The 25,190-nt window shown below is 61.7% G+C and overlaps 2 protein-coding genes across 14 annotated transcripts in view; one reads left to right on the forward strand and one right to left on the reverse strand.

Moving 5' to 3' along the window:
• The window catches only part of FARP2 (FERM, ARH/RhoGEF and pleckstrin domain protein 2), a 108,969-nt gene extending 97,254 nt beyond the window's left edge, over window positions 1-11,715 (forward strand). For 3 of the 10 annotated variants that reach the window (XM_027588242.2, XM_027588244.2, XM_027588243.2), the window contains exons 20-28: window positions 3,782-3,850; window positions 4,508-4,597; window positions 7,580-7,600; window positions 7,803-7,885; window positions 8,715-8,833; window positions 9,327-9,487; window positions 10,482-10,589; window positions 10,814-10,965; window positions 11,179-11,715. In XM_027588242.2, coding sequence (XP_027444043.1) covers window positions 3,782-3,850; window positions 4,508-4,597; window positions 7,580-7,600; window positions 7,803-7,885; window positions 8,715-8,833; window positions 9,327-9,487; window positions 10,482-10,589; window positions 10,814-10,965; window positions 11,179-11,248 — 873 coding nt within the window. In that variant the 3' untranslated portion in view covers window positions 11,249-11,715. Of the gene's footprint in view, window positions 1-3,781; window positions 3,851-4,507; window positions 4,598-5,498; window positions 7,560-7,579; window positions 7,601-7,802; window positions 7,886-8,714; window positions 8,834-9,326; window positions 9,488-10,481; window positions 10,590-10,813; window positions 10,966-11,178 lie in introns of those variants that run through there. The other 7 variants (XM_027588246.2, XM_027588247.2, XM_027588250.2 and 4 more) reach the window with 5 other exon arrangements.
• Window positions 11,716-11,864: 149 nt separating this feature from the next.
• On the reverse strand, window positions 11,865-23,976 carry STK25 (serine/threonine kinase 25). 4 transcript variants are annotated; one of them, XM_027588252.2, is made up of 13 exons: window positions 23,845-23,976; window positions 23,358-23,452; window positions 19,819-20,007; window positions 17,773-18,003; window positions 16,944-17,000; window positions 16,299-16,407; window positions 15,514-15,671; window positions 15,242-15,427; window positions 14,755-14,900; window positions 14,448-14,562; window positions 14,221-14,292; window positions 12,600-12,736; window positions 11,865-12,353 (listed from the first exon to the last, which is right to left on the reverse strand). In XM_027588252.2, the coding sequence occupies exons 2-13, from the start codon at window positions 23,385-23,387 to the stop codon at window positions 12,314-12,316; spliced, it is 1,470 nt and encodes a 489-aa protein (XP_027444053.2). In that variant the 5' UTR covers window positions 23,388-23,452; window positions 23,845-23,976; the 3' UTR covers window positions 11,865-12,313. The 4 variants fall into 4 exon arrangements, with proteins under 4 accessions (XP_027444053.2, XP_027444052.2, XP_027444056.1 ...); XM_027588251.2 differs by having other exon boundaries at window positions 23,783-23,921; XM_027588255.2 differs by lacking the exon at window positions 19,819-20,007.
• Window positions 23,977-25,190: the final 1,214 nt, after the last annotated feature.

The raw sequence follows: 25,190 nt of genomic DNA on the forward strand, positions 1-25,190 counted from the left end.
GGTTATCTTTGTGTTTTGTTGATTGTTTCCTTTGCTGTGCAAAAACTTATTTTGATGAAGTCCCAATAGTTTACTTTTGCTTCTGTTTCCCTTGCCTCAAGAGAGATATCTAGAAAACTGCTGCAAAGGCTGACATGAGAGAAGTTACAGCCTGCATTTTCTTCTAGGATTTTTATGGTTTCAGGTCTCACATTTAGGTCTTTAATACATATTGAATTTATTTTCTTGTATGGTGTGAGAAAGTGGTCCAGTTTCATTCTTTTGCATGTAGCTGTCCAGTTCTCCCAGTACCATTTGTTGAAGAGACCATCTTTTCCCCATTGCGTATTCTTGCTTCCATTGTTAAAAATTAATTGACCATATAATAGTGGGTTTATTTCTGGGTTTTTCCGTTGTGTGTCGTTGATTTGTGGGTCTGTTTTTGTGCCAGTACCATGCTGTCTTGATGACGACAGCTTTGTAGCATAGCTTGAACTCTGGGGTTGTGACGCCTTGTTCTTTTTCATTTCACTGCATGTAATTGAGTTGTAAGTCACATAGCACAGAATCCGCTGTGCAGTCCAGTGGTCTTCAGTATATCCACAAGGTTGTGCCATCATCAGCAGTAATTCCAGGACATTTTCATCCCCCCAACAGGAAAAGCTGTACCTGTTAAGTCACTCCCCACCCCCTCCCCAATCTACGGCAGATGCTCATCCACTCTTGGCGGCTTTGCCTCTCCTGGACATCTCCTATAAATGGAATCATTATGTGGCCTTTTGTGTCTGGCTTCTTTCGCTGAGCCTCCTGTTTCCCAGGTTCTTGCTGTAGTAGGTCAGCACCTCCTTTCAGTGACCGCATCAGTCCGTCTCTGCACGCATCGCGTTCTGTTGTCTGCTCATCTGCTGGACACTCGGGTTGTTTCCCTTTTGTGGTGATTGGGAATAATGCTGCTGGGAACATTTGTGCACAGGTGCTTGTGTGACCATGTGCTTTCAGTTCTCCTGGGTAGAACCTAGGAGTGGAGCTGCTGGGTCACATGGTAACTGTGTCTCACATTTTGAGAAGCTGCCGGTTTTCCAGTTACTGGGCAATTTTACATTCCTACCAGGAGTGTGTTAGGGATCTGGTTTCTCCATATCTTATCTTTTTGATTCTAGCCATCATGGTGGAATGTAATGGTGTCTCATTATGTGTGTGATTTCCATTTCTCAGATGGCTAATGTCAGGTTTCTTGTCATGTGTTTATTAGCCACTTGTGTGCCTTCTTTGGAGAAATGCCTACTCAGATCCTTTGCCTACCTTTTAATTGGGTTGTCTTTTTGCTGCTGAGTTGTGAGATTCTTTATCTATTCTGGACCCCAGACACTTAATAGGATTTGCAAATATGTCCTTCCATTTTGTGGGTGGTTTCTTCATTTTCTCAATGGTATCATTTACAACACAGAAGGTTTTTCTATTTTTATGAAGTCAAATTTACCTGTTTTCTCTTGGGTGGCTTGTGCTTTGTCACAGATGAGACACCACTGCCCGGTCCACAGTATGACAATCTACCTCTATGTTTTCTTCTAGAAACTTCCTGTGTTTCAGCTCTTACGTTTAGATTTGATGGTTTTGTAATTCATTTTTGTGTGGTGTGAGGTCGGGGTCCCACTTCATTTTTTTCCATGTGAATATCCAGCGCCATTTGCCAAACTGTCCATAGACACAGATGGGCAAGTTTAATTTTGAACTCTCAATCCTATTCCATGGTCTACATATCTACACTGCCTACTTTGTCACTAATGCCTTTTTGAACTCAGTACCGTCAACAGAAGAAACCATTTTATGGGTTGCATGAAGATGTTTCCTGTCTCAACACAAACACGTGTAGTAGAGTGTGGCTGTGTTAGTCATGTTTCCATGTTAGCCTTGTTAGAAGGTACAGAGAATGTGGGGTCACAAGCTCAAAGAAATGAACTACACTAAAATGTACAGGAAGGTTCTGATCTCCTGGAGTTAGGGCTTTGGCTGGGTGCCAGGATAGCTCCGTTTCCTTTCCGTCCTTGACCACGGGGCTCTGAGTGGAGCTGTTGGCTGGGAGCTTCTGGAGGTCCATAGGGCTCTCGGTACAGCTGGTTTCTCGTCGTGCCCCCCCCCCCAATGTGTTACAGATGGCGGCCCCTGGGAATCGTCACTGAGGGGTAAGGGGAGTAGCCACAGAGCAGGGGTCGGGGTGGGCTCTGTGTGTGGCCTGGACAGGTTGCTCCACGTCTGTGACATAGAGGGTCTTGGGGCAACAAGGGGACTGATGTCAGCTGCTTGGCCCAGTGCCTTGCATGAAGTAGTTGGTGTGCGAACACTTGCTGCCATAGTTGTTGTTTTTAGCCGAACTCTCTAAAGTCCGAACCCAGGGCTGCCGGTCTCCTTGTTAAATATGTGTGTCAGTCACAGACAGAAACCACACTAGTTAATGTGAGCAGAGGACTTTAAGAACAAGGGTTGTTCACTAGGAAGAAAGTTGATAACGAGGTATCAAAGGGTAAGAACTGGGAAGTATCTAAGAGGCAGAATGCAGGTGCTGCCAAGGGCAGGCCCTCGGTGTGGCGGGGGCGGGGTTTGAGGGAAGAACACCCACAGGCCTGGGACACGCTCCCCTGGAGAAGGGGCTGCTGCCCAGCTGGTCCTGGGGTCTGGGGGTTGAGGGGGTCGGGTGGTGGAGCTGGCTCTGTGAGGGCAGGAACCCCTGCAAATAGGGTTTGTGGCCGCCGGAAGAGGCAGGGGCTACCCACTCGCCCTCTGCCGAAGAGCAGGGCGGGGAAGGTGGGTCTGACGTCAAAGCCGCAGAAGCCTGGAGCTCAGAATCACACTCAGAATCGGGCCCAGCCCATCCTGCGGTGCAGGCGCCATGCCAGGGCACGCCCTGCTCATCTCCTTTTGTCCACAAGGCTCCTATGAAGTTCACCTCTCTGTGCCTTCACTCAGTCCATTTGAGGGCTGGGGTCTTCTGGCAAGTTCTCAGGGTGTGAAGCTCATGCTCCTGCTTATCTGAAAGGACCAACAGATCGGCAGGAGAATATCTGGAAATCGTTCAAACCGGAATTCTTCAGACACTTCCCGCCATTGGCGCAGGCAGTTAGGGGCCTGTTTTGACATCTGCGCCTTCAGGGGTGTATGTGTGGGCCTGGGCGGCGGCGCTCCAGCACCAATGGGGACGTGGGAGGCATCCCCAAGTCCTGGCGGTACCATCAGGCCCTGGTGGGAGAGGCAGAACCTTCTCCTCTCCCTCTGTGGCTCCTGCTGGAGCTCCAGCCCCACCAGTGTCTCATCACTTCAGGTTGGAAACCTTTGTGGTTTCAGGAACCCTCTCTCCCCGTGCCAATGCCAGGGTGGCAGCTGACGCTCATTACCTGTCAGCATTTGATGAGAACCAGGTGTGCCATCCTCCGGCTGCTCTGGCCCAGTGTTTCTTCAAAGCTGAACTCAGAGATCATGCCTGAGCCTTCCAGGAGCTTCCCGTCAATAAGAACAATACCGTTTGCCTTACTGGCCCTCAGCATAGCCAGCCTGTGGCGAGATGGGGCCACAGGTGCTCAGCAGACAGTCTGGGGACTGACATGGGATGGCCAAGCAAGCAGGCAGGAGGGAAGAGGTCGGAAAGACGGGGAGGGTCCTGGGCAGGAGGGCGCCGTCAGAGGGCCTGTGAGGGGCTCGGAGAAGCATGGACAGTGACACCAGCCTGTCCCTCCGCCCCGCCAGCACGCCACCCGTGGAAGCGGCCTGGGACTGGCACCAACGGACCTCCTCTCTCTCTCTCTCTCAGGAGTTTATCCGCGAGGGCTGCCTTCACAAGCTCACCAAGAAGGGCCTGCAGCAGAGGATGTTCTTTCTGGTAGGTGGGATGGGTGTGGTTCTGTGAGGGGAGCCAATGCGGTGGTCCCGGCGAGCGGCCCCAAGTCAGACAGGAGCCAGGTGAGGACCGCAGAAAACACTCCCAGCGAGGTGCCTTCCTCACTGGGTATTCTGGGCACCTGTCTGCCGGACCCTCAGAAAGCCAGAAGATAGCAAGTCCAAGTCCCTGTTGCTGCAGGAATGTTATGCTGAGCATTGCTTTGTCATGGAGAGCTGAGGCCCTCCCAGGGGGGACCCTCGATCCCTCCCTCCTGCCGGTCAGTCGACTCAGGCCCGAGCCATCCTGGCTGAGGGGTAACGGGAGGACCAGCCAGAACTCCCCACTGCCTCTAGCTGGCGGGTGCTGGGCACTGGCCCAAGAGACCTGCTGACTCATGGGGTAACTAGCTACCTCTTGTCAAAATAATTTAACTTTTTAAAAAATACTTATTTGAGCGAGAGAGAGAAAGCATGGAGGGGAAGGGCAGAGGGAGAGGGAGAGAGAAACTTAAGCAGACTCCAACCTGAGCGCAGAAGCCAACAGGGGGCTCGATCTCACGACCCTGAGATCACAACCTGAGCTGAAACCAATGACTATTAGACACTGAAACTTGTCACTTGTTTTTAAACTTTTGTGTAATAAAGCCTCCCGTCTCAGTTCTCAGATATGCTGCTGTACACAAGCAAAGGTGTCACGGGCACCAGCCACTTCCGGATCCGGGGCCTCCTTCCCCTCCGCGGCATGCTGGTGAGTGCTCGGCCGCCACGCTGGTTCTTCTCAGGCCGTCGTGGTTACTGTTCTTGGTGCTCCACGGGCCCTGCCTGCAGCCTCAGCCCCTGAGGACAAGGCCCCGGCTCACATGTCCACCTCCCCTGGGGAGCCTGGCCTTCAGGAGGCGCAATGAAAGACCCCAGTTGGGTGCTTAGGGGGGTGGAGCTGACACAGCCTCTGAAAGAGAAACCTGAACCACTAATTCTAAAGACTATAGAGTCTTTCTCTGTTCTTGTGCTTTTGTCTCATTAAGAGCAACTGTGTTCCCTTTCTGTCACCCTAACTAGTTGTCTCACACACGTGCATGTGCACACGCACACCTTCAAAGTGGCAGGACAGCACCACGGACAAGGGAGGAAGGCTGCAGGTCGGGGCTGGGCTCGGGTCTCCCCTCCGCGTTGTGTGAGCTGCCAGGGGGAAAGGTCCCATTCCACCCATGCGCCGCCATAGCAGGCCTGGGCCATCGATGACCCTGTTGCCCAGCGAGCCCGCTGTGCATGCCACATACCTGTCACATGTCCACGTCACAGGTTCGACAGGACGCTTCATGTCGTCTCTGACGGGCCCTTTGTTTTAATGTGACCCAGTTCCTCAGCCTTTTGCCCTTGTGCTCAGTGCTTTTCGTGGCCTGACAAAGACCCTGCTTGAAGGTCACAGAGAAAACTCCTACACACACATTGACTCATTCTCCCTTTGCCCTTGAGTGTAGACCTGCACTCAGCCTGGAACCCATCTCTGGGGACAGTAAAGACAGGAGGCCAAGTTCAGGTTTTTGACAGGAAGCCCCTGGTCAAGGTGTCCATGGGTGGGGGGTCAGACCCCACTCTGCTCTGTTACATTTGGCCAGTCTGCCTCAGTTTCTACTGCCTTCTTCAAGGGTACCTTCCGTGCTCGGCCCTCCGTGGTCCTCGGCACTGTCCCTCCTTCCACTGGGCACCTGAGCCTTCGGCAGGCGTAACATTTGGTTCAGCTTTTTTAACCCTCAGCAAAAAGGGGGCCTGTTTGAATGACCACATCTGCCATCGCCAGAAGCACACGCCATCTGTTCTAAAGTATACTTTTAAAAATACTTTCATCATAGAAAAAAACTGAAAATATAAAATAAAAATCACTCATGACTGGACCACCTAGTAATACACACTGTGGGCATTCTGCGACACGCCCTTCGGTCTTCGGAGGTAACTGATACTCCTAGCGGCCACGCAGTTCGTCACTAACGTCTCCTGCGCTTGTAACCCAGGAGCTCTGGATTCATTTCGAGATGAGCAGTAGGCTGGCAAGCCAGACTCCGGCTTTCCTATTTCCCTACACTGGACATTTTGGCTCCATTCAGTTTTTCAGAATTGAGAAATGACACCATTGGATCTCTTTCGACACATCCTTGCCTACGCCTAAAACATACTGTTTGAGCAGTGGGTACACAGCTTTTGAGGCTCTGAACAGGACCGTGAGTCACTGCTGCAGCACCTGCTCCAGCCGACCTTCCCATTCAGTGCATCTGAACCTGTCTTCCCACAGCCTGGGGTGGGGGGGGCACAGGGCGTTCACCCCTCACCCTCCGCAGTTTGGTGAGGAGGGCACGGCCCTTGGCGGTCAGTGAGGCTGACAGAGTCCGTGTCTCCTGGAGTCTGGGGCCTCCCCCTGGGGTGGCACCCCGGGCGTGTCTGTCACTCTGGTCTCTATTTGTGGCATGTTTACAGACACCAGCCTGCTCAGGGGTCCCAGACACTTTCTCCAGTTTGTAGTTCCTTTTTATGTTTCCTGCAGTTTGGTTTTATTTGTAGAATTGAAACCCCCCTGGGCAGACACTGTTGTCTTACTCCTGGGACGGCATCTGGCAGAGAGGGCCCAACAAATACCTGTTCAAGGAGGGAAATCAGACATCTCTGTAGTCCTCTGTCCAGCTTTCGAGTGCAGACTCCGAAGCCCTTCCCCACGCCAAGATCACATCGGCACCTTTGTCTTCTGACACATTTACAGTTTGGATTTTTCTTACTGCCTAAACTGTCTCCACGTGTGTCTCTGGGTGGCTGGACTGGGCCGCACCACTTGCTTTCCCCCCGTCCGTGCAGCTGCCCTCCTCATGGCAACAGTTCCCGCCTTCACGCTTGGGGCTCTTTCTGGGCCTTCTGTTCCATCTCTGCGCCAGCGTCCGTCCACGGTCTTCTGAGTCATGTGTTGTGTGGAAGAGTTGCTATGTGGATGAATAAGCATGTCCCTTACTCGTCCTTTTTAAAAAGTGCTTTGTGCTCTCAAGTATTTAATTCTTCAAAATAAACTTAGGAATCACTTGGACAAATTTCTTCCAAAAACAGCACTCAGATTTCTATTGAAATCACATTACATTTACGTGCTAACTCAGGGTAAGGGAAGACGGACATCTTGACCTTTTCTTGCCGGCCACTGCTCCCGCTCACTTCGGGTCATGTGCGTCCCACAAGGCTCCGTGGTTGGCATCTCCTGGGCCCCGCGCAGGCCAACTGTCCATCCTGGGGCCGTCTGTAACTGGCTGGTCCCGGGGGACAGACAGCTGGCCCTCATCCTGAATGCAGAGGGAAGGGCGACAGGTCTTGGCTTCAGAACGAGGACCTCTATTGTGTTTACATCTTCCTCGTGTTTCTGACACATGATCAGAAATCACACGCTGGATTTTAGCAAAGGTGTGGGCAGCGTGTAGAGATGTCCACCCCTCCCCGTGGACTCAAGGACGGGGTTGAAGCACCTTTGCATTCCTAGAACCTCACTTGGTCCTGGGACGATTTCCTGTCTGTGTTTTAGGTGGGGTTAGGTAGTATTTTATTTGGGAGTTATTTCAGTCACTTAACACTGAGATCAGTCGTGTAGGTTTTTCTTTGATTCTAACTGTTAGGTTTTGGTACCAGGTTTATAAAGTGAATTGTCCAATTCCCTTTTTAATAACGAAAATGCTCAATATTTTTTCCTGTGCTTGACTTTCAGCTAATAGTGCTGGACCCACCGGTGAGTAGTTGGGTGCCCTGTGGCCCACAGCTCACCCACCTGGGTGGCAGGTGCCATGGCGTGGGGATCCCTGTGCCTCCTGTAGCCCCTTGTAGTCAGCGTAGACTCGCACAGGGCTTCCACGGCACCTGTGTCACGCTGCAAGCACGGGTCCTGCCCACCCTGCGCTCGCTCCAAACGCTTGCCTCTTCTCCCGCCACAGGTTGAAGAAGGCGAGGCTGAACGGTCTGTTCCACATTGTTTCACCATTTGTGCAGTGCAGAAAACAGTCGTGGTGGCAGCCAGGTACGGGCTTTCCACGCCTGCCCCTGGTGGGCCCTGGGGTGGGGGCCCCCCTGAGCCCCACTTCAGTTATGTGACCAGGGGAGAGCAGCTTCTCCTTGGGTGGGAAGCTTGTGACCATTGAGAATGTCCGTACAGAGCGGCCCCCGAGCCTCCGTTCACGGCACTTGACCAGGGGCGGCTTGTGCGGACCGGCAGTCTCCTGGGCACGCGCACTGAGGCACCCTCAAGTCCGGGGAAGGGCCTGCAGGGCAGCCACACCAGGGCCGTCTCACCTGCATCCTGTCTGCACAGCAGGGCTGTAACTTGGTAGCAGCCACTTTTCCCAAATCACATCCGGTGGGGAGGAGGCGGCTCGGTCTCTCCGCTATGGGAGCCGGGGGTCCCCAGCACCTTCCCCGGGGGGAGAGGCTATCCTCCTCCTGGGTGGGCACCTGGCTCTCAGCTCCCACCCTGCCGTGTCCTGGCTGATGTCCTGGCTGATGGCAGCGAGCACGGGACACGAGCGCCCCCCACAGCCTGGGCACCTGGACGGGAACCAGCAACCAACCCTGTATCTCGGCACCAGAGGCTCCGAAGCCTTTGTTTTGGGAAGCAACCCCCCCTTCCAGCAGCCCCCGGCGCAGCACTCAGGGGCTGCCTTCCCTGCTCTGCCGCCCCTGACAGCTCCCAAGGGGACGCGGGCTGGGCCCCCCGCAGCACTCCCGACAGCCGCCCGGGGCCCACAGGGCACGGGGCACTCCAGCCTTCTGTCTCGCTCTGAGGAGCTGGCACAGCAAGGAGGCCCTGGTGGCTCTGCTGAGCCGGCTCTGAGCCTCGGCCCTCCCCCCAGCACTCGCCTGGAAAAGGAGAAGTGGCTGTGTGACCTGAACACCGCCATCGACGCGGCCAAGAGCGGGAGTGACCAGTCCCTGGCGCTGCCGGGCGGCGTGGTGTGCGCTGCTCCCTACAGTGAGTTCTGGCCAAGTTGCCCCCCGTAGAGCCCCCTCCGCACCTGGGCAAGCTTCTCTACAAAGCCCTCTTTTCTTCTGAGAGCGTGAGTGGGGAGGAGGGGAGGGACACAGAGCGAGGAGCCGACTCCCCGCTGAGCAGGGAGCCCGACGTGGGGCTCCATCTCACGACCCTGAGATCATGACCTGAGCCAGAGAGTCGGACGCTCCGACTGAGGCACGCAGGCGCCCCTACAAACCCATTTTCTTGGCCGCAGGCCTCCTGCTAGAGCCCGCGTGTTCTCCTTCCACAAGGCACGTTCTGGCCGCCCTGGGGTGGGAAGGGACCGGGAGGGACAGCGAGCTCCTCTGGCAGAAGCACGTCATGTGGGCCCTGGGCCATAGGGCTCCTGGCCTCCCCAGGCCTAGCCCTCTGCTGGGCACCAGACCAAGGGCACCCCAGGCCCTACTCGCCCCCTGCCCCGATCTCTGAGAGGGGTTGGCTCCTCCCCCAGGATCCTCTGAGGCGGCGGCTCTGGAGCAGGAGTCCGAAGATGCTCGTGGCTGCCACGGCACCCTGGAGGGGCAGGGCCAGCACCGGGCCAACACCACCGTGCACGTGTGCTGGTACCGGAACACCAGCGTCTCCAGAGCCGACCACAGCGCAGCTGTCGAGGTATGGCTGCCGCGGGCACCCTCGGCTTGTGCTGGCTAGTGGGCGGGGCTCGTGGGGGTCCCACGTGGCAGGGCTGGGACAGGCATACGTGGGAGCGCTCTCCTGCTCTGTCCCCTTGGGCAGGAAGCCAGGTAGGCAAGTCCCCTCTGGCAAAGCGGCCCAGGCGGCCACCAGGCTGTGGGCTGACCGTCCCCGTCAGGGCTGGCGCCAGCCCGTGAGACCAGCTCTGAGCCGCGTGTGCGGGAGGATGCAGGGGGTAGGTTCCCCGGGGTTCTCTGGAAAGGGCTCCTCTCACAGGGGCTGCTGCCTCCCCGCCATCACCTGGAGCAGCCGCTTTGGACTCCAGCCCTTCAGCCCTCAGGCTGCCTCCCACTCGAGGGGGGGGGGGTTTCGAGTTCCCGTCACACCCCGGGCAGAAGCAGCAGTGCCAGGTGAGGAAGCCTCCAGAGCCCTGGGCTGACGCGGCAGCTGGGGCCCAGCACGCAAGCAGGCCCCATGAGCCTGGGGACGGGCACAGTGGCAGGGCGCCCATCTGCCTTGCCCCGCAGGGAGGGTTATGAGCAGAGAGTGGGGTCACTGGCCACAGGGTGGCCATCCCTGGGCGAGGACTCCGGCCTCCTCACAGGCCGGGGCAGGGGAGCAGCTCACTCCTAACCCTGCTGGCGCGGACGCCACACTCAGGGCCGGGAGCTGGGGCGTCTTGTCAGAACTGCATTTACTTGGCTCTGTGTGGTCCGTGATGGTCACGGCTGGAATCACTAAACGGGGAAAAGAAACGTAGTGTTCTTCTATTTAGTGCCTGGGATTTCATTCTCCAGATTTTTAAACCTCCTTCCGTTAGACACACAGGCCGACAGGCCCAGAGCAGTGAGGTCACACCCAGAGCAGAGGAAGGCCGCAGGGGCCGACGCTGCATTCTGGGGGAGCAGGTGCTACTCTGGGTGGAGTGTCCTAGGACGCGGACCGGGTCCAGTGGCTTTTTCTTTTCCTGCAGAATCAGCTTTCAGGGTACCTGCTGAGAAAATTCAAGAACAGTAACGGCTGGCAGAAGCTCTGGGTGGTCTTTACCAATTTCTGTTTGTTCTTCTACAAAACTCATCAGGTACGGGTGCTTGCGGGGAGGGGCGGGGGGCCGGGGAGGCTGTGCCTGTCGCTGGCAGACGACGGCCCCTGCTAGCCGCGACACTTCCAGTTCAGAGGAGGGTGGTCTTCCGGCTCTTTGACCTGCTCCCCCAGGGAGGGGTCCCCAGGCCCCAGCGTAGTGAGAGCGGGCCATCAGGCCGGCTGGTGGGGACAGCACCTGCAAAGCCGCATGCCACCTCGCAGGACGACTATCCCCTGGCCAGCCTCCCGCTGCTGGGCTACAGCGTGAGTGTCCCCAAGGAGGCTGATGGTGTCCACAAGCAGCATGTCTTCAAGCTCCAGTTCAAATCCCACGTCTACTTCTTCCGAGCTGAGAGCAAGTACACGTTTGGGAGGTAATCCCGGGGTCTGCCACCATCCCCTGGGGTCCCCTGCTGCTGAGCACGGCTTCTAGGGTTTTCACCTGTCCTTGCCTTGTCCCATTCACTCCATGTTTGGGGTTGTCCTCGGGAAGAAACTTGAGCACAAGGCCACGGGTATGACCAGAGCATCCCTGGACTCCCAAGTGAGTATCTTGAGAGCTTCTGATGGTCCCACCTCTGCTCCAGGTGGATGGAGGTGATCGAGAGAGCCGGCAGCTCACCTGGGAGGGCCAGGTGTCCCGAGGAAGAGGCATGAAGAAGCCCATCCTGCCCGACGAGGACAGAGCCAAGGAAGCAGAGCTGGGTCAGCACTTCCCCTGCAACTGCATGTCCCAGCGTCCCCAACACAGGATGGCGGGGGGGGGGGGTAGGACGGCGTGCAGGGGGAAGCCTCGGTGACCTCTGGGAGGGGCAGCATCGCCTCAGCCCCGTGGGCACCAGGAGGATCCCACATGCACGTGAAACTGCAGGCCCAGCTCAGGATGGAGCAAGCCCCGTGCTCATCCGCCCTCCCCTCTGCCTGAGCGGCACCTGCTGAGCACTGGCCTAGAGCAGGACCCCACGACCCGTGCTGCACAGAGGCCCAGCAGAAGCCACTGTGGTGCCTGCCCCCGCAGACCTCTGCAGAAGGGGAAACCAGAGTTCCCCCAAGGGCCTCTAATTTATCAGTTCGCAGTGTTTCCAACAAATTGGAAGTAAAGGGACATAAGCTGTTAGAGCTTTTCATTCGCGCTAACGTGCTTGCGGTGCCAGATAAAGGGCTTCTCCCCGCACCCTGCGTGCCGCCCTGCCCTCTGCCGGCAGCCCTGCGGTCACCATGTGCCAGGACAAGGACTCAGAAGCCAGGAACCGGGCCCCACCCACCGCCAGCATCTCTCCAATTCAGGTCTTTATTCAAAGTGGCAGGAGCCTCTCCATATTCTATGAAAACTAACACCTTAACTTCAGAACATTTAGGGAAACGAAGTTCATTTTCTTTAGAAACAAAAACAAAACCAAAACCACACCACCACAACCAGTTCTGGCTGACTCGAGTACTTTGGAGACGCGGTACCTGATCCGACACCACCAGGCCAATCTACGACCGGCGTGGCCACCGTGGGCCCCTGGGCAGGGGAGGAGGCGGACGGGCCCAACAGTCCCCGCTCCTCAGTCCAGGGCGCCGCGGGGTTCGCCGCTCCGCTGCCGGGAAGGGGCGGAGGCTGTGACCCAGCAGCGAGGCCCACGTGGCCGCAGCAGCACAGGGGTTCCAAGTCCGCCCAGGCCTGACGAGCTCCGCACAAAGACCCTTCTCCCCACGCTCCACGAGCAGCCGCGCCCTTCAGCGGGTTGACGTCAGGTGGTTTCTGCTGTGCGAAAACCTGCGGAGAAGAAGCCTGGCCTGGAGCGCAGACCGGGCGCGCTGCCGCCGCCGCCGCGGGGGAGTGGGCAGTGGGCGGCCGCACAGGGCGGGCCGCAGGCTCGGGGCTCCGGGGGGCTCGCCCAGCAGGCGCCCTGCTCTCTGAATCGAGCCCGTGGGCACGGCCGCTAAAGGCAGGCAGACCGGAAGGTACGATGGGAGAGCGGGAGAGAGGCGCACAGCCTCGTCCCCAGTGTGAGGGCCTCACCTCTGCACCCGCTCCACCAGGTGAGCCATCAGCTTGTCCGAGATGCCAGGGCAGGACTCCTCAGCCAGGCTGAAGGCGTTCTCCAACTCCTCCAGCGCCCCCACGCCCCCGCCACTCTGCTTGTGCTTCTCCTTGAGCTGCCGAGAAACCCCCGTGCGCCTCAGCCGTGAGCTCCTGCCCGAGCCCGGGGCCCTTGGCGGGGAGGCTCTCGCGAGAGGCTCGCCCCAAAGGCTCCCCAGCCCGTCCCCGGGGCCCGCATGTGTGGGACCCGGCGCACCGCACCTCCACCTGCACCAGAGACCTAGCAGTCCTTCCACCACGAAGCGGGGACGGGCTGGGTGCCACCAAGTCCCCGAGGCTCTGGTGAGGAGTGGAGGCAGAGCCGAGGGCGCCGCCGCGGAAGGCAGGGGCTGCCCCGCCCCCACGCCCCAGGCCATCTCAGGGCTTGGTTCTCAAGAGGGGTCTCTGCCGGCCTCTGGCACTGAGGGGGGCCAGGCTAACCACGTGGCTTCCTCCCAACTGAGAGTCACAGAAGCTCAAACCCCCAAGTGCCCCGCACGGCCAGATCCACACATGCTGGCCCCCGGCCCCCTCCCACCCACGCGGCGGGAACCGGACGGAGGACCCCCGCCCTCCAGCTGACCTGGCAGGCAGCAGTTAGAAACAGGTCAACCGCGCGCTCCCGCCGCACTCCTCACAGAAGCAAAAAGGGAGGGAGCCTGCGTGCCTCCCAGAACACCCCCCCAGCAGCCCCGACCTCAGGCCCGGCCCACGGAATCAGGAGCCACCGCGGGTGTGCCTGACAGGCTGGGTGGGGCCGTGCTCCCCACGCACGTGCAGGGGCGCCAGCGGCCCCGGCCCTCCCCTCCGACGCTCTGCCACCTCCCTCCAGGCCCTGCCTCGCTGCCGGCGCGGGCGAACGCCGCGGCTGAGCCCCACCAGCTCCGGCTGAGCCCCACCAGCTCCGGGCGCCCGACCCGCGACCGCCCCTCTCTTGCCACCTCCCCCTCTCCGAGCTCCTCCCCTGCAATGCCAGACCCCGCTGGGTGGGCGCGCTCCTGCCTGTACGCAGATGCCCTTCCACCCACCCCTTCCCTCAGACAGGCTCTCAGCATCCCGTCCTCGCTCCCTGGGCTCCGGGTGCTGCTGCCACCTCGGTGGGCACCAGGCCCGTGACGGGCTGTGGGGAACCTGGCTGCATCGCATTCCTGGGGTGTGACCAATCACCCATCAGCAGGTGGCGTGGAGGGTGACAGGACCACCGGGGAGTCACCCTTGAGGCCTCCCTGCCCTGGGCCGGACATCCAACACTGAGAACGGAGCCTCCCAGGCTCTCTGAACAGGTGCCCGGCCCGTGTTTACGATTCAGAATAAAGAGTCACAGAACCCTAGTTCTGTTCAAGGACCCCAGCCGGCTGAGAGCGCGGGAAGGTCACACGAAGGGACTTTGTCCCAACCACTTCTTTGCTCAGAAAGCCTGGCCCCCAGATCTGGGCCCAACCACAGTGGGTCCCGAGGGGCCCGGAAACCCCACACGCAGGGCGGGCTGGCGGCACCCCTCACTGTGAACCTCGTGCAACAGCGCGTGGAAAGCGTCTGCGGGCGGCACGACGGCCCTCACCTCTCCAAACACAGGCCGGACCAGCGTGGACAGGCACTGGGACCTCGGCTGCCTCTTGACGGGCTCCGCAGACTGCAGGGTCAAAGCGACAGCAGGGTGAGCAGGGCAGAGGAAAGGCTGCACACCCAGGGGGCAGGCGTGCTCCCTCCCCCACGCTTCCGTGGGAGCACCCACGCCAGGGCACCTGCCACCCCCAGAAGCAGCGCCCACCCCCGGCCAGCTCAGACCTTCGGGGGGCCGTGCAGGGCTGCCCCCTTGTGCAGTTTGCCGTGCGGGCCTGGCCGGATGGTGGGGGGGAACGTCCAGATGGGACCCTGCTCTCCGTCCTCAGCATCTGCGTCGCTGGGGTGGAAGGCCAAGGGTTGTGAGGGCCCTGGGGGCTGGGATCGGGAGTCCCAAGGCCCACACCTGGTCTAGCCTCCCATTTATCTTGGAGGCCACCTCACAGCCCTAAATGCTAAGTAGGCCCGCCTGGGCTTCAGGGGCCCATGGCCCAAGGCCGTGAGGGTCTGCGCCATCCGGAAGGGCCCCTACATGTCCGAGTCCTCGGAGCTGGACTCCTCGCCGTGCCCTTCCGACTTCCAGCGCTTGTAGCGGTCGATGAGCTCGGTGAGGAAGGAGGTCTTCTTGGTGTAGCGCGTGATGAACTTGTGCTTCAGGAGCTCCTTGGCAGTGGGCCGCTGCCGGGGAAAAGGATGCAGGTCACCCGGTGCCAGGGACAGCTGAGCTCTGCCCTCAGGCCCTGGAGCTCAGTGCTCCCCGGGGGACCCAGTGGGAGGAGGCAGCCAGGAGGCTGGGGGTGGGGGAGCTCCCCTAGAGCTGGGCCGCTGGCGGGTCCCACCCTAGGATCAGGAGGGGCTTGGAGCAGGGGGGACACCTGGCACAGGGAAGGGGCCTCAGGCCCACTCACCTCCCACGGGGCCTGGTTCCCAGGCAGCCCAACCGCATGTCACCGCCCAGGCCCCTCCCAGCCCGCCCCATGGAGCCGGGGCCCTGGGCGCCACCACGGGGCAGGGCTTACGAATCGGGGGTCCTTGTTGAGGCAAGCCTCCACAAACTCCTTGAAGGGCTTGCTGTGGTGGCCCTCCAGGGTGGGCGGGCTGTTCTTGGGGATCAGGAACAGGACACGCATGGGGTGGAGGTCAGAGTTGGGAGGCTCACCCTTGGCCAGCTCGATGGCTGTGATCCCCAACGACCAGATGTCGGCCTGGACAGAGACCCACACAGGACCGTGGCTGCCGGGGGCTCCCCAGGCTGTGCCGCAGCCACCCTCCTACCCACCAGCGTGCCCACCTTAAAGTCATAGGCCGACTGCTTGATGACCTCGGGTGCCATCCAGAAGGGGGTGCCCACAAACGTGTTCCTCTTGATCTGCGTGTCTGTGAGCTGCCCCGCCACCCCGAAGTCTGCCAGCTTCACGTCCCCCTGCTCTGAGAGCAGCACGTTGGCGGCTGCTCGACAAAGGACAGCAGGTGTCACCCTCAGCACCGTGCAGGGCCCCAGCCTGCATGCAGCTGCCGAAGGAAGCACAAGGCCACCTGGGGACACCCAGTGCGTCTGATTCAGGGACCTCAGCTTTCCTCTCCAGCCAGTGGGCCAGAGACCCAGGGCCACAGGCACTGCGGGTGGGTAGCTGCAAAGCATGGGGGGCCCACCTGGGCGCCCCCAGCACGAGCTCCAGGGCCCTCCCAGTGTTTGCCTCTCATGACAAAGCCCAAGAGCAGAGCCACAGCGCGGCAGGCGGAGGGGACTCTGACCCTTGGCCTCCCGCTCCCAGCTGCCTCGCCGGCTCAGCAGGGCTGGCCACAGGATGAGGGGGCTCAGACCCACAGCTGACACTTGGATGGAGGACCACGAGCAAAGCATTGTCCCTGCTCACACAAGGTACAGAGCTATAGCAGGGACAGGCGACTACCTTCTATCCGACAGAACTGCTCCGTTTCCAGCATCAGGAGAGAGTAAAGGCCGGAAGCGCTGAGCTACAGGGTCCCGGGCCCCCAGGACCCCCAGCCGCACATCCCTCACAGCGACCTGCCACCTCCCACCCCGGCGCTTCTAGGGTCAGGGGGCACAGGGACCTTTGATGTCTCGGTGGATCTTGCGCTCCGAGTGCAAGTAGTCCAGGCCCTTCAGGATCTCCCGCAGGATGGTGGCGATGTAGGTCTCCTCCAGCGGGCCGGGTTTAAGCTGCAGGCAGAGGAGGGCCTCAGGCACCCCCAAACACAGACCAGCCCTTCCTTCCACGCCACTCCAGACCCATCGCCAGGGCCCTGACTCGACCACCTCTCTACCAGAGGAGGGGCCCTGCGGACAGCGGGAACCTCTCGTTCCCTCAACAGCTCCTGATTAAACGAAGCTCCGTGTGCTGAGTCAGGTGGAAGTGGGGAAGGTTCTCTTGAGAGTGAGGGCACTGCTTCCTTCTCTGTTGCAAACGGGGTCCCAGCCACACTGCCGAGCCTGTCTGCCTGGGGGCCCCCACCTCACCTGCACCCTACAGGCCCAGGACCCCTCAGCACAAGCAGTGGAAGGGGACTGCAAACAGCAGTTCATTTTTCGGCTTAGATGGCTCCTAAGTAACATGTAATACACCAGAACGGCAAAGGAGAGGCCAGGGGGCCTCAGACAGTGGGTCCAGAGGTGCTGCCGGTACAGCCCCCACAGCAACCTTCTTCTGTCTGCTCCTGCCCACGGCAAGCTGCCCACTGTTGTGGCCTACACCTCACCAGGTCCAACGCAGAACCGCCGCCCAGATACTCCATGATGATCCACAGCTTCGTGCTCTGGGACCAGAGAAACACCTGTCAGCACGGGGCAGAGAGCAAAGGGGCACAGCCGGGCCAGGGCCCCGGGACACACCCTCCCCAGCAGGGGTGACTCCACAAAAGGGCCCCAGCAGCCCCGTCCAGCTCCCCTCCTATCAGACCCCCAATGCAACCACTTTGCAGACAGACCAGTGGCCGAGTCCCCTATGCCCACACCCCATCAAAAACCAGACTGGGAAGACGGCAAGCCCAGCCAGCACTCGGGCTCCCTGTACCTGCACCCCAAGCATCCCCCTCCCCCCTGGGCAGGCCCCCCAGGAGCTGACACTGGGCTCCGGCTGCAGGGGTTGCAGAGTGCCCCCAGCAGGGCTCCCAGACGCTGTCCCACGGGGGCTGCCCCAACCCTAGGAGATGCCCACAGCCGGGCAAGGGGTCACCATGACCCTTCAGAGCTAACTAGACCCTACTCACACCCTACACACCCACCTGGCCCTTGGGACGGCTGTTTCTGGGGGACCAACTCCACTGTGAAGATGGGTCTGTGTTCAACTACTGGGGTCCCTCACCCTTCAGACCAGGCCTCTCTGCCCCACTGTCCCCCGGGAGGGCAGACCCAGCCCAGGCCTTCCGAGCAGGTACAGGGACTTCCAGGGTCCCGCAGCTCCAACCGCACGAACACTGGGCATTATCACTCCACCTCTCCAGACGCAGGCTGGGCCGGGGGCGGCTGTCTCTGGCATCTACCGAAGCAGGCCCAGCACAGGGCAAGCCCTCCCCACCCCCCAGGCACCTTCAGGTAGGAGCCGAAGTAGCGGGTGATATATGGGCTGTCACACTGGCTGAGCACAGTGATTTCCTGCTGAATGTCCTCGATCTCATCCTCGGCCTCCTCCAGGTCGATGATCTTGATGGCCACCACCTCCTTGGTACGGTTGTCAATGCCCTTGTACACCTCCCCAAAGGAGCCCTTGCCGATACGGTCCAGCTTGGTGAAGAGCTCCTCGGGGTCCACGCGTGAGTGCTGCAGGGACACAGGGCGGGCAGCCCGTCGGGGGAGTGGGATGGGCCGAGGTGACCGTCCCCAAAACGAGGAGCCACATTCCTCGTATGTGAGCTCACCCACATTCTCTTCTCCTTTCTTCTTTTATCCCTTTTTGTTCAGAAAAACTAAACGTACCCTCCACACAGAGGAAAAGATCCTCCGAGAGCAGAGAGGCCCGGGTACTAGGCGAGGGATCAGGTCGTGGAGCAGGTGGAGGGACCATAAAGGCCCCACACGTGGGGAGGACCAAGTGAGGCGCAGAGACACGTTTAAAGGGACGTGGAAACAGCGAGGCTATCCCGTACGACCGTGGGGACGGTGGGGGCGGCAGCCAGAATCTCTCACGAACCACGGGCCTAGTTAGTAAGAACAGACCCAGCTGCCTCTGCGCTTGGAACAAACAGACCACACTAAAGCCTAGAGATGTGAGTAGCAGGCGGAGACCCCCCAGAAAGGGATGAGGGATGGACCGGCACTCACTCATTCTCCTGTAGGCCCGGGAGACTCTTAAACAACAAAGTCCACGCATTAAAACAGAACACAAACCCAGTACGCATTTATCCGAGCTCTCCCTGCACACCTGCAAGCCATGCCCCTTGGAAAGGGCTCCCTTTTCTCGCCCCACATCAGTCTTCAAGGCAGCTACACCCTGACACCAGCACAGAGTTGAAAACTGATGCTCTCCTGGATGCTTAATCCTGGATACGCAAGTATCCCAGAAAACCAGTGCATGCAATCCTCAGACCGAAATTCAAACAAGGCCTGAGGGGTGCTGAGCAGCTGGGACAGAGAGCACCCAGCAGTCTGAGCCCCAGGACACGGCTGCAGAGAGGCGTCCATCCGTGGGCTGAGGACCACACTCTTGATGCTGACCCTCCCTGAGTCGGGCTGAGATGGCTCAACGTGGGGGCTCCATGAAGGATGGCAACACCCCCGGGGGGTCCCCTAGCCCCTGCCTGCATGGCTCCCTAGGCTCCTGAGAACACCAAGCCGCTCACTGTGTTCTCAGTTAGAGGCTGTGCGCACAGTTCCAGAGGGACGAGGAGGGGCGGGGTGCCCCAGGACCCACGCAGGGGCTTGAGGCCCTGGGCAGAGGCGAGGGTGGGGCCCAGCGTCTTGTCCAAACAAAGGCAGAACGGGCTTTCTCGGGCCTGGGGACTCAGACCCACCAGGAGGTGCCTCCCTCGAGAGGCTGCTCCCAAACCCCCAAGCACCTATCGACAAGGGGGCATCTTGGCGTGAATCTAACGTGGCCAGGCATAAGAAGGAAAAAAATCCCAGCTCACCACGCATCAGCACTGACTGCTGTGTACACCAGTGCTGAGGGAAGGCCCATCCTGGGAGCGATGGGTGCCCCACGGTGCCAAGGAGAGTCCTCCAAGCATGGACTCCGCACACACCTGGGAGCCCACCTCGGACTCACCCCCAGGCTAGGCCCACAGTGAGACCACACGTCAGTAGAAACTGCCAATCAGCTGCCTTTCCCAAGGTGTGTAACTGGGAGGGAGGAGCCGGCACACACAGGCCACACCTGAACACACCACAGCACCTTCCCCAGCCCCGAATCTGAGCACCAGGCAAAAGCCAGAAGACCGAGGGCCCCCCGGAGCTGGGAACTTCGCAGGAGAGTTGAGTGGAGCGGGTCCCGGCAGGGGTCAGGGCGCCAAGAGCAGCATCGCAGAGTCCCCCACACAAGGCAGGCTGGGCAAGGGGCCAGAGGCAGGCCCCTCCGGCAGCCCGGTGAGGCGTCCGCGCTCACCCTGGCCCCGCCAGTTAAAACGTGGCCCTCCTCACCTCCTCACCGGGACCGGCGGCCTGGTCCCAGAGCCAGCGCATGCGGAGGACAAGGCACGGCAGATGCATGTGGCCAAAGCTACTGCCAAGTCCCCTGGGCTGAAGGCTTCTGCAGGACATGGAGAGCTGAGCGCCACTCAGGTCTCTCGGGCCCAACTGCCGGGCAGCTCCGTTCCTGCTACACACGCTCTGAGGAAGACCAGCACGAGTGAGGCACGGGGCTGCGAGTCACAGCTGCCCAGCTGTCTTCAGAGTGTGGACGGGGGCGTGGGTCACGGGATCAGAACCCACCCAGACCTGAGAGAAAGGCCTGGCAGGGGCACGCCATCAATTCCCAGCCCGCACAGTCGGCCAGCCAGCAGTCAGCATGAAAACGCCTTCCTGCCAAAGAGAGGGCCTTCTCCACCTCTGGCGGCGGGGGGAACCCCACCATTCCCTGCTCAGTCCCGGACTTCCTGGGGGAATGTGGTCAGGGAGACGGCCCCTCGGGCCCACACCGCACCTCACCACCTTCCCGAATGTTCTTTCCGTTCATTCAGCCATCAGTGCCCCTGGCATGCGGTCCGGCACACTGCCAGCCTGCAGCCCTGCCCCTGCCCCAGACGTGCTGCCACAGCCCCGCAGGACACCCCAAGAGCGCCGCCCAGGAACTCCAGTCCATTTGGTGCCGTGCCATCATGTCCTCTGTCACTGGAGAGAAAGTCCCTCTGCTGAGGTGGCCTGAGAGAGAGCCGGGGCAGGCAGGGCTGACACCCGGCAGCACCAACCAGCACCACTGCACCTCCGGCTCTCAGGGGTCCCCTGCCCACCCTCAGCCCTGCGGAGAACACCGCATCAGTCTCCACACAGGCCCAAAGGTGTGTCTGTCTGCTCCACCATAGCAGCCCAACCAGAGAAACCCCCAGACAGAGCGGTGAGACCTCCACTTGCCTGGGAGCAGAACACGGTGGCCCCCACAGCCAGAGTTCCAGGCCCCAACCCCCAACTCTCACCCTCCTGGAGTCTCCACCCCTGCAGGCCCGTCAAGTCAGCAGACAGCGTGACAAGAACGCCCCTGCCTGAGACCCTCACACGACAAGCGACAAGCGTATCACAGGGACCCCGTGTTCCCAGCTCCACCTGGAAGGAAAGGCAAGCAGCTCCCAGGTCTGGGCTGCTTTTCTAGGCAAGGCACAGTCTAGACAATCACTCAAGGCTCGAGTGGCTCTGCTGGTTGAGACCCTTGTTCTCCAGCCCCGAAGCTGCCAGGTCTGGGGCCACCGTTCATGTCACCCCACAAAACGAAGGGAGCAAAGCCATTCCCACCCAGCACACGACAGGTGGGGCAGCCAGTGCTAGGGCACCTGTAGCCATGCCTGCGGGCAGGGCAGGAACCACCCAGGCGGAGGGGAGCCGGCCACGGCACGAGCACAGGCCCTGGGGGAGCACGCCCCACGCGGCCCCAGTGACCACCATCTGAGGAGAAAACCAGGCTTCCTGCCACTGACAGAGGCCGAGTCTACTGGCCTCTGAAAGGACAGAAGGCTTCCTTCCTTTGGGGTCCTTTCCCCAGCTCCTCCACTCCCGCACCCCCGCAGCAGGGGTGACCTGGCCGCCCAGGGCCGACACCGAGCACCACCGGTCTACAGGGACAGGCGCAGCTCACGGCTCCAATTTCTCATTCTGGGACCCACGGGAACTACTCCCACAGCTTTTTTTTTTTTCCTCCTGTATTTCAAGGAGGAAAAGAAGAACAGCACAGAATATTTCTATTCTGAGAAAAACGAAACCTTGAAGTGAGACACGTCCTGCCATTTGATTACGGGACAGTTGAGAGCTTCAGCCCCAGGTAGACTTGGCTTTGAAGCCTCAATCTGTCACCTTCTAGCCAACTAACATTTCTAAGCATCCCGCTTTTAAATTGGGGGGGCAAGAGCACCTGTGTGGTAAGGGTGCTAGAGGAATGACAGGACACAAACACGGGAAAGCTGAGTGCAAGGACTAACTGGTTTTAGTGCCCTGTTAACGTGTACTGAATAGCCGTCATGTAGGTAAGATGTTTTTTTCAACTCAATTCTTTTTTCTAGTCAGCACCTTTGCATCTGAAGTATGCAAATAAATCCTGAAGCCCGTGACACGTGGTCGTGTGGCATTCTGTGCAGGTGGGAACAGCAGTCGTGGGATTTACAAGGTGGGGTTTGACAAAGTCACTCAGCGCGCACCCCGCTTCCTTCTCAGGCGTGCCTTCTTTGCGGCTTCGGTCACTCACCAGAGCCAGGACTGGGCTGAGGCAAGTGAGGCTCTCTTCCCGGTGCAAAATCTGCCCTACAGCGCTCTCTTAAAAACCATAAAAACCAGCTGGAGGCCAGCTTTCCCCCCCCGGCGTCACGGGCATGCAGTTTACCAGACACCAATGTCAAAAGGAACGAAGAACCTGCTAGCTTCGCGGAGCATCGGGCGGCAAGGCCCAGTCCCCGCCTGCGGCCACAGCCGGTCCAGGGCGCCCTGCTCCACAGGAGCCCCCCGGGTCTGGAGCCGGGTCTGGAGCCGAGCCCTTCCCCCGTTCCTCCGCCCCCAAGTCGGGCCCACGGGCCCGCTGCTCATCCCTCGCCCCAGCCCCCCCCCCACCCCCCAATTCAGCACACAGCGGCCAGCGGAGGGTGCCGACAGACCATCCCAACCCCCAGCACGCCGCCTGAACCTTGGCCCAGCCATGACCCTGCAGGGAGAACGGCACCAAGGGAAGAACGCCGGGCTGTCCGAGTAGTTTCCTCGGCCTCACGTCAGCCTCCGCGCACGCTGTTCTCAAGCAACAAGGGAGGGGAGCGCAGGGGACCAGCCCCCCGGGCCGGCGGCCCCGACCCTGCCCTCCCGGCGGCAGCCGCAGGGGCTCGCTCCAGGCACACTCGGGGCACACACCTGGAAGGCCCCCCGGAGTCAGCGGGGCCCGCGCCGGGCCAGAGCCCTCGAGGCGGCCCGGGGTCGGGCATGACGAGCGCTCCTGGGTCCGAGGAGAACAGCGGGCACCCTCCCGGGAGGGCTCGGGCCGCGGTCCCACAGGTTGTGCCCAGCAGCCCTCCCCGCCTCCCCTGCGGGGCAGCACGCGCCCGGCCTCTGCTCCCCCTGCACGCCCGCTCACGCCGCTGCCCACGTCCCCAGCCCCCCGCCGGCGCGCCCGCAGGGCAGTCCCCGCGGCCCCTCCAGGACCCTCCCGGGGCGAAGGTGCGCACGGACCCCGCCCGGGCGGCCCCCCGCCCGGCTCCGCTCCCGCACGAGGCTCTGCCCCGTCTCCGCGGCGCTCGCGGCGCGGCTGCCTCGGCGAGTCTGGGGGCTCCTGCCCCAGGACACTGCACACCGGCCGCCGCGGTCGGGCCCCCGGGGCCACACGCCGGGCTCCCCCACCCTGCCCGCAGCCGCACTGCTGCGCGGGCCCGCGCTTCCGAAACCCCCGCGTTTGGGGAGAGACACCCCCGTGGCGGCCCAGACGTGCGCTCGTGACCGCGCGCCCTCAGGTCCCGGGCGTTCGGCAGGCCACCCACCGCCCGGGAAGCCGCTCTTACCTGGCTGGCAAAGCCCCTGAGGTGAGCCATGTCTGCGACGCGCGCAGGCCGTCCGCCGCAAGCTCAGGACGCCCCGGCTCCCTCGCGTCAGGCAACTGCAAGGAGAGCAGCCCGCTCCACGCTCCATCGGGGCGCACGGGGCTCCCCCGGGCCAGGCGCCCCCACCCACACGGCGGTCCTTCAGGGGCCCTCCCGCCGGGCCCGCTGACCCCCACCCGGGGCCGGGTCCCCGCGCGCCCCCCCCCCCACGGCTGAGCCCCGCCCCCAGCGCCCGGCCCCACCCGAGCCCCGCCCCGCCCCGCGCCCTGCCCCCACCCGGGCCCCGCCCCCAGGTCCCTCGGCGCCCTCCCCCCGCCCCACTGTCCCCACCGCCCGGCCCCCTCCCCAACCGCCCCAGGCGCGGGCCCACCCCGCAGCGCGCCCACCTCCGGGGGGCTCCATCCCGGCCTCCCCCGGCCCGCTCCTCAGTGCCCACGAAGGCTCCCACCCGCAGCCTCCTCTCGCCCGGGGACGCCCGGGCCCTCCAAGCCCGCGAAGAAGCGGCAGCGGCGGCGGCAGCCGGAGAAAGCCCAGCGGCCGCGACGGCGAGAGCGGTGCGCGATGTCGTGGCCTAGCGCGGGGTTCTCTGGGACACCGAGTCCCACACTCGCTCGGCTTTCGGGTGCCCGCCGACGCCGGACTACACGTCCCGGCAAGCCCCGGGGCAGAGCTGTGTCGCGGGGCTCGCTGGGACTCGGAGTCGGGCTCCCGGAGCGGCTCGAGACCACGTCTCCCAGCCGGCTCCGGGGAGGGGCGGGGCCGGGGGCGGGGCCAGGTGGGGCGTGGCGGCCAGGGGTTGGGGCCGCCCTTCGTTGTGTGTCCTCCCACTCCTCTACTCCCTCCCCTTCCCGCCCTCCTCCTCCCGCTCCCTCTCAACCTCCCCCTCCCCCGTCGGCCTCCGTCCCCCTCCCACTCCCTCTGCGTCCTCCCTCCCCGTCCGGCCTTCCCTCTTCCCCTTCTCTCCACCCCCTTGCTGTCCTCCTTCCTGGTCCGCTCCCTCCTCCTCCCCCCCTCCCTCCCCTCTCTCCTCCCTCCCTCCCCTCGCTCTCTCTCCCTCCTCCCCTCCCTCCCCGCTCCCTCCTCTCCTCCCTCCCCTCGCTCTCCCTCCTCCCCTCCCTCCCCTCTCTCCTCCCCTCCTCCCCGCTCCCTCCTCCCCTCCTCCCCTCGCTCTCCCTCCTCCCCACCCTCCCCGCTCCCTCCTCCCCTCCTCCCCTCGCTCTCCCTCCTCCCCTCCCTCCCCGCTCCCTCCTCCCCTCCCTCCCCTCTCTCCTCCCCTCCCTCCCCTCGCTCTCTCCCTCCTCCCCTCCCTCCCCTCCCTCTCCTCCTCTCCTCCCTCCCGCTCCCTCCTCCCCTCCCTCCCCTCGCTCTCCCTCCTCCCCTCCCTCCCGCTCCCTCCTCCCCTCCCGCCCCTCCTCCCCTCCCTCTCCCTCCTCCCCTCCCTCCCCGCTCCCTCCTCTCCTCCCTCCCCTCGCTCTCCCTCCTCCCCTCCCTCCCCTCTCTCCTCCCCTCCCTCCCCGCTCCCTCCTCCCCTCCTCCCCTCGCTCTCCCTCCTCCCCACCCTCCCCGCTCCCTCCTCCCCTCCTCCCCTCGCTCTCCCTCCTCCCCTCCCTCCCCCCTCCCTCCTCCCCTCCCTCCCCTCTCTCCTCCCCTCCCTCCCCTCGCTCTCTCCCTCCTCCCCTCCCTCCCCTCCCTCTCCTCCTCTCCTCCCTCCCGCTCCCTCCTCCCCTCCCTCCCCTCGCTCTCCCTCCTCCCCTCCCTCCCGCTCCCTCCTCCCCTCCCTCCCCTCGCTCTCCC

The sequence above is a fragment of the Zalophus californianus genome, chromosome 3, assembly GCF_009762305.2.
Source record: "Zalophus californianus isolate mZalCal1 chromosome 3, mZalCal1.pri.v2, whole genome shotgun sequence".
Taxonomy (NCBI): domain Eukaryota; kingdom Metazoa; phylum Chordata; class Mammalia; order Carnivora; family Otariidae; genus Zalophus; species Zalophus californianus.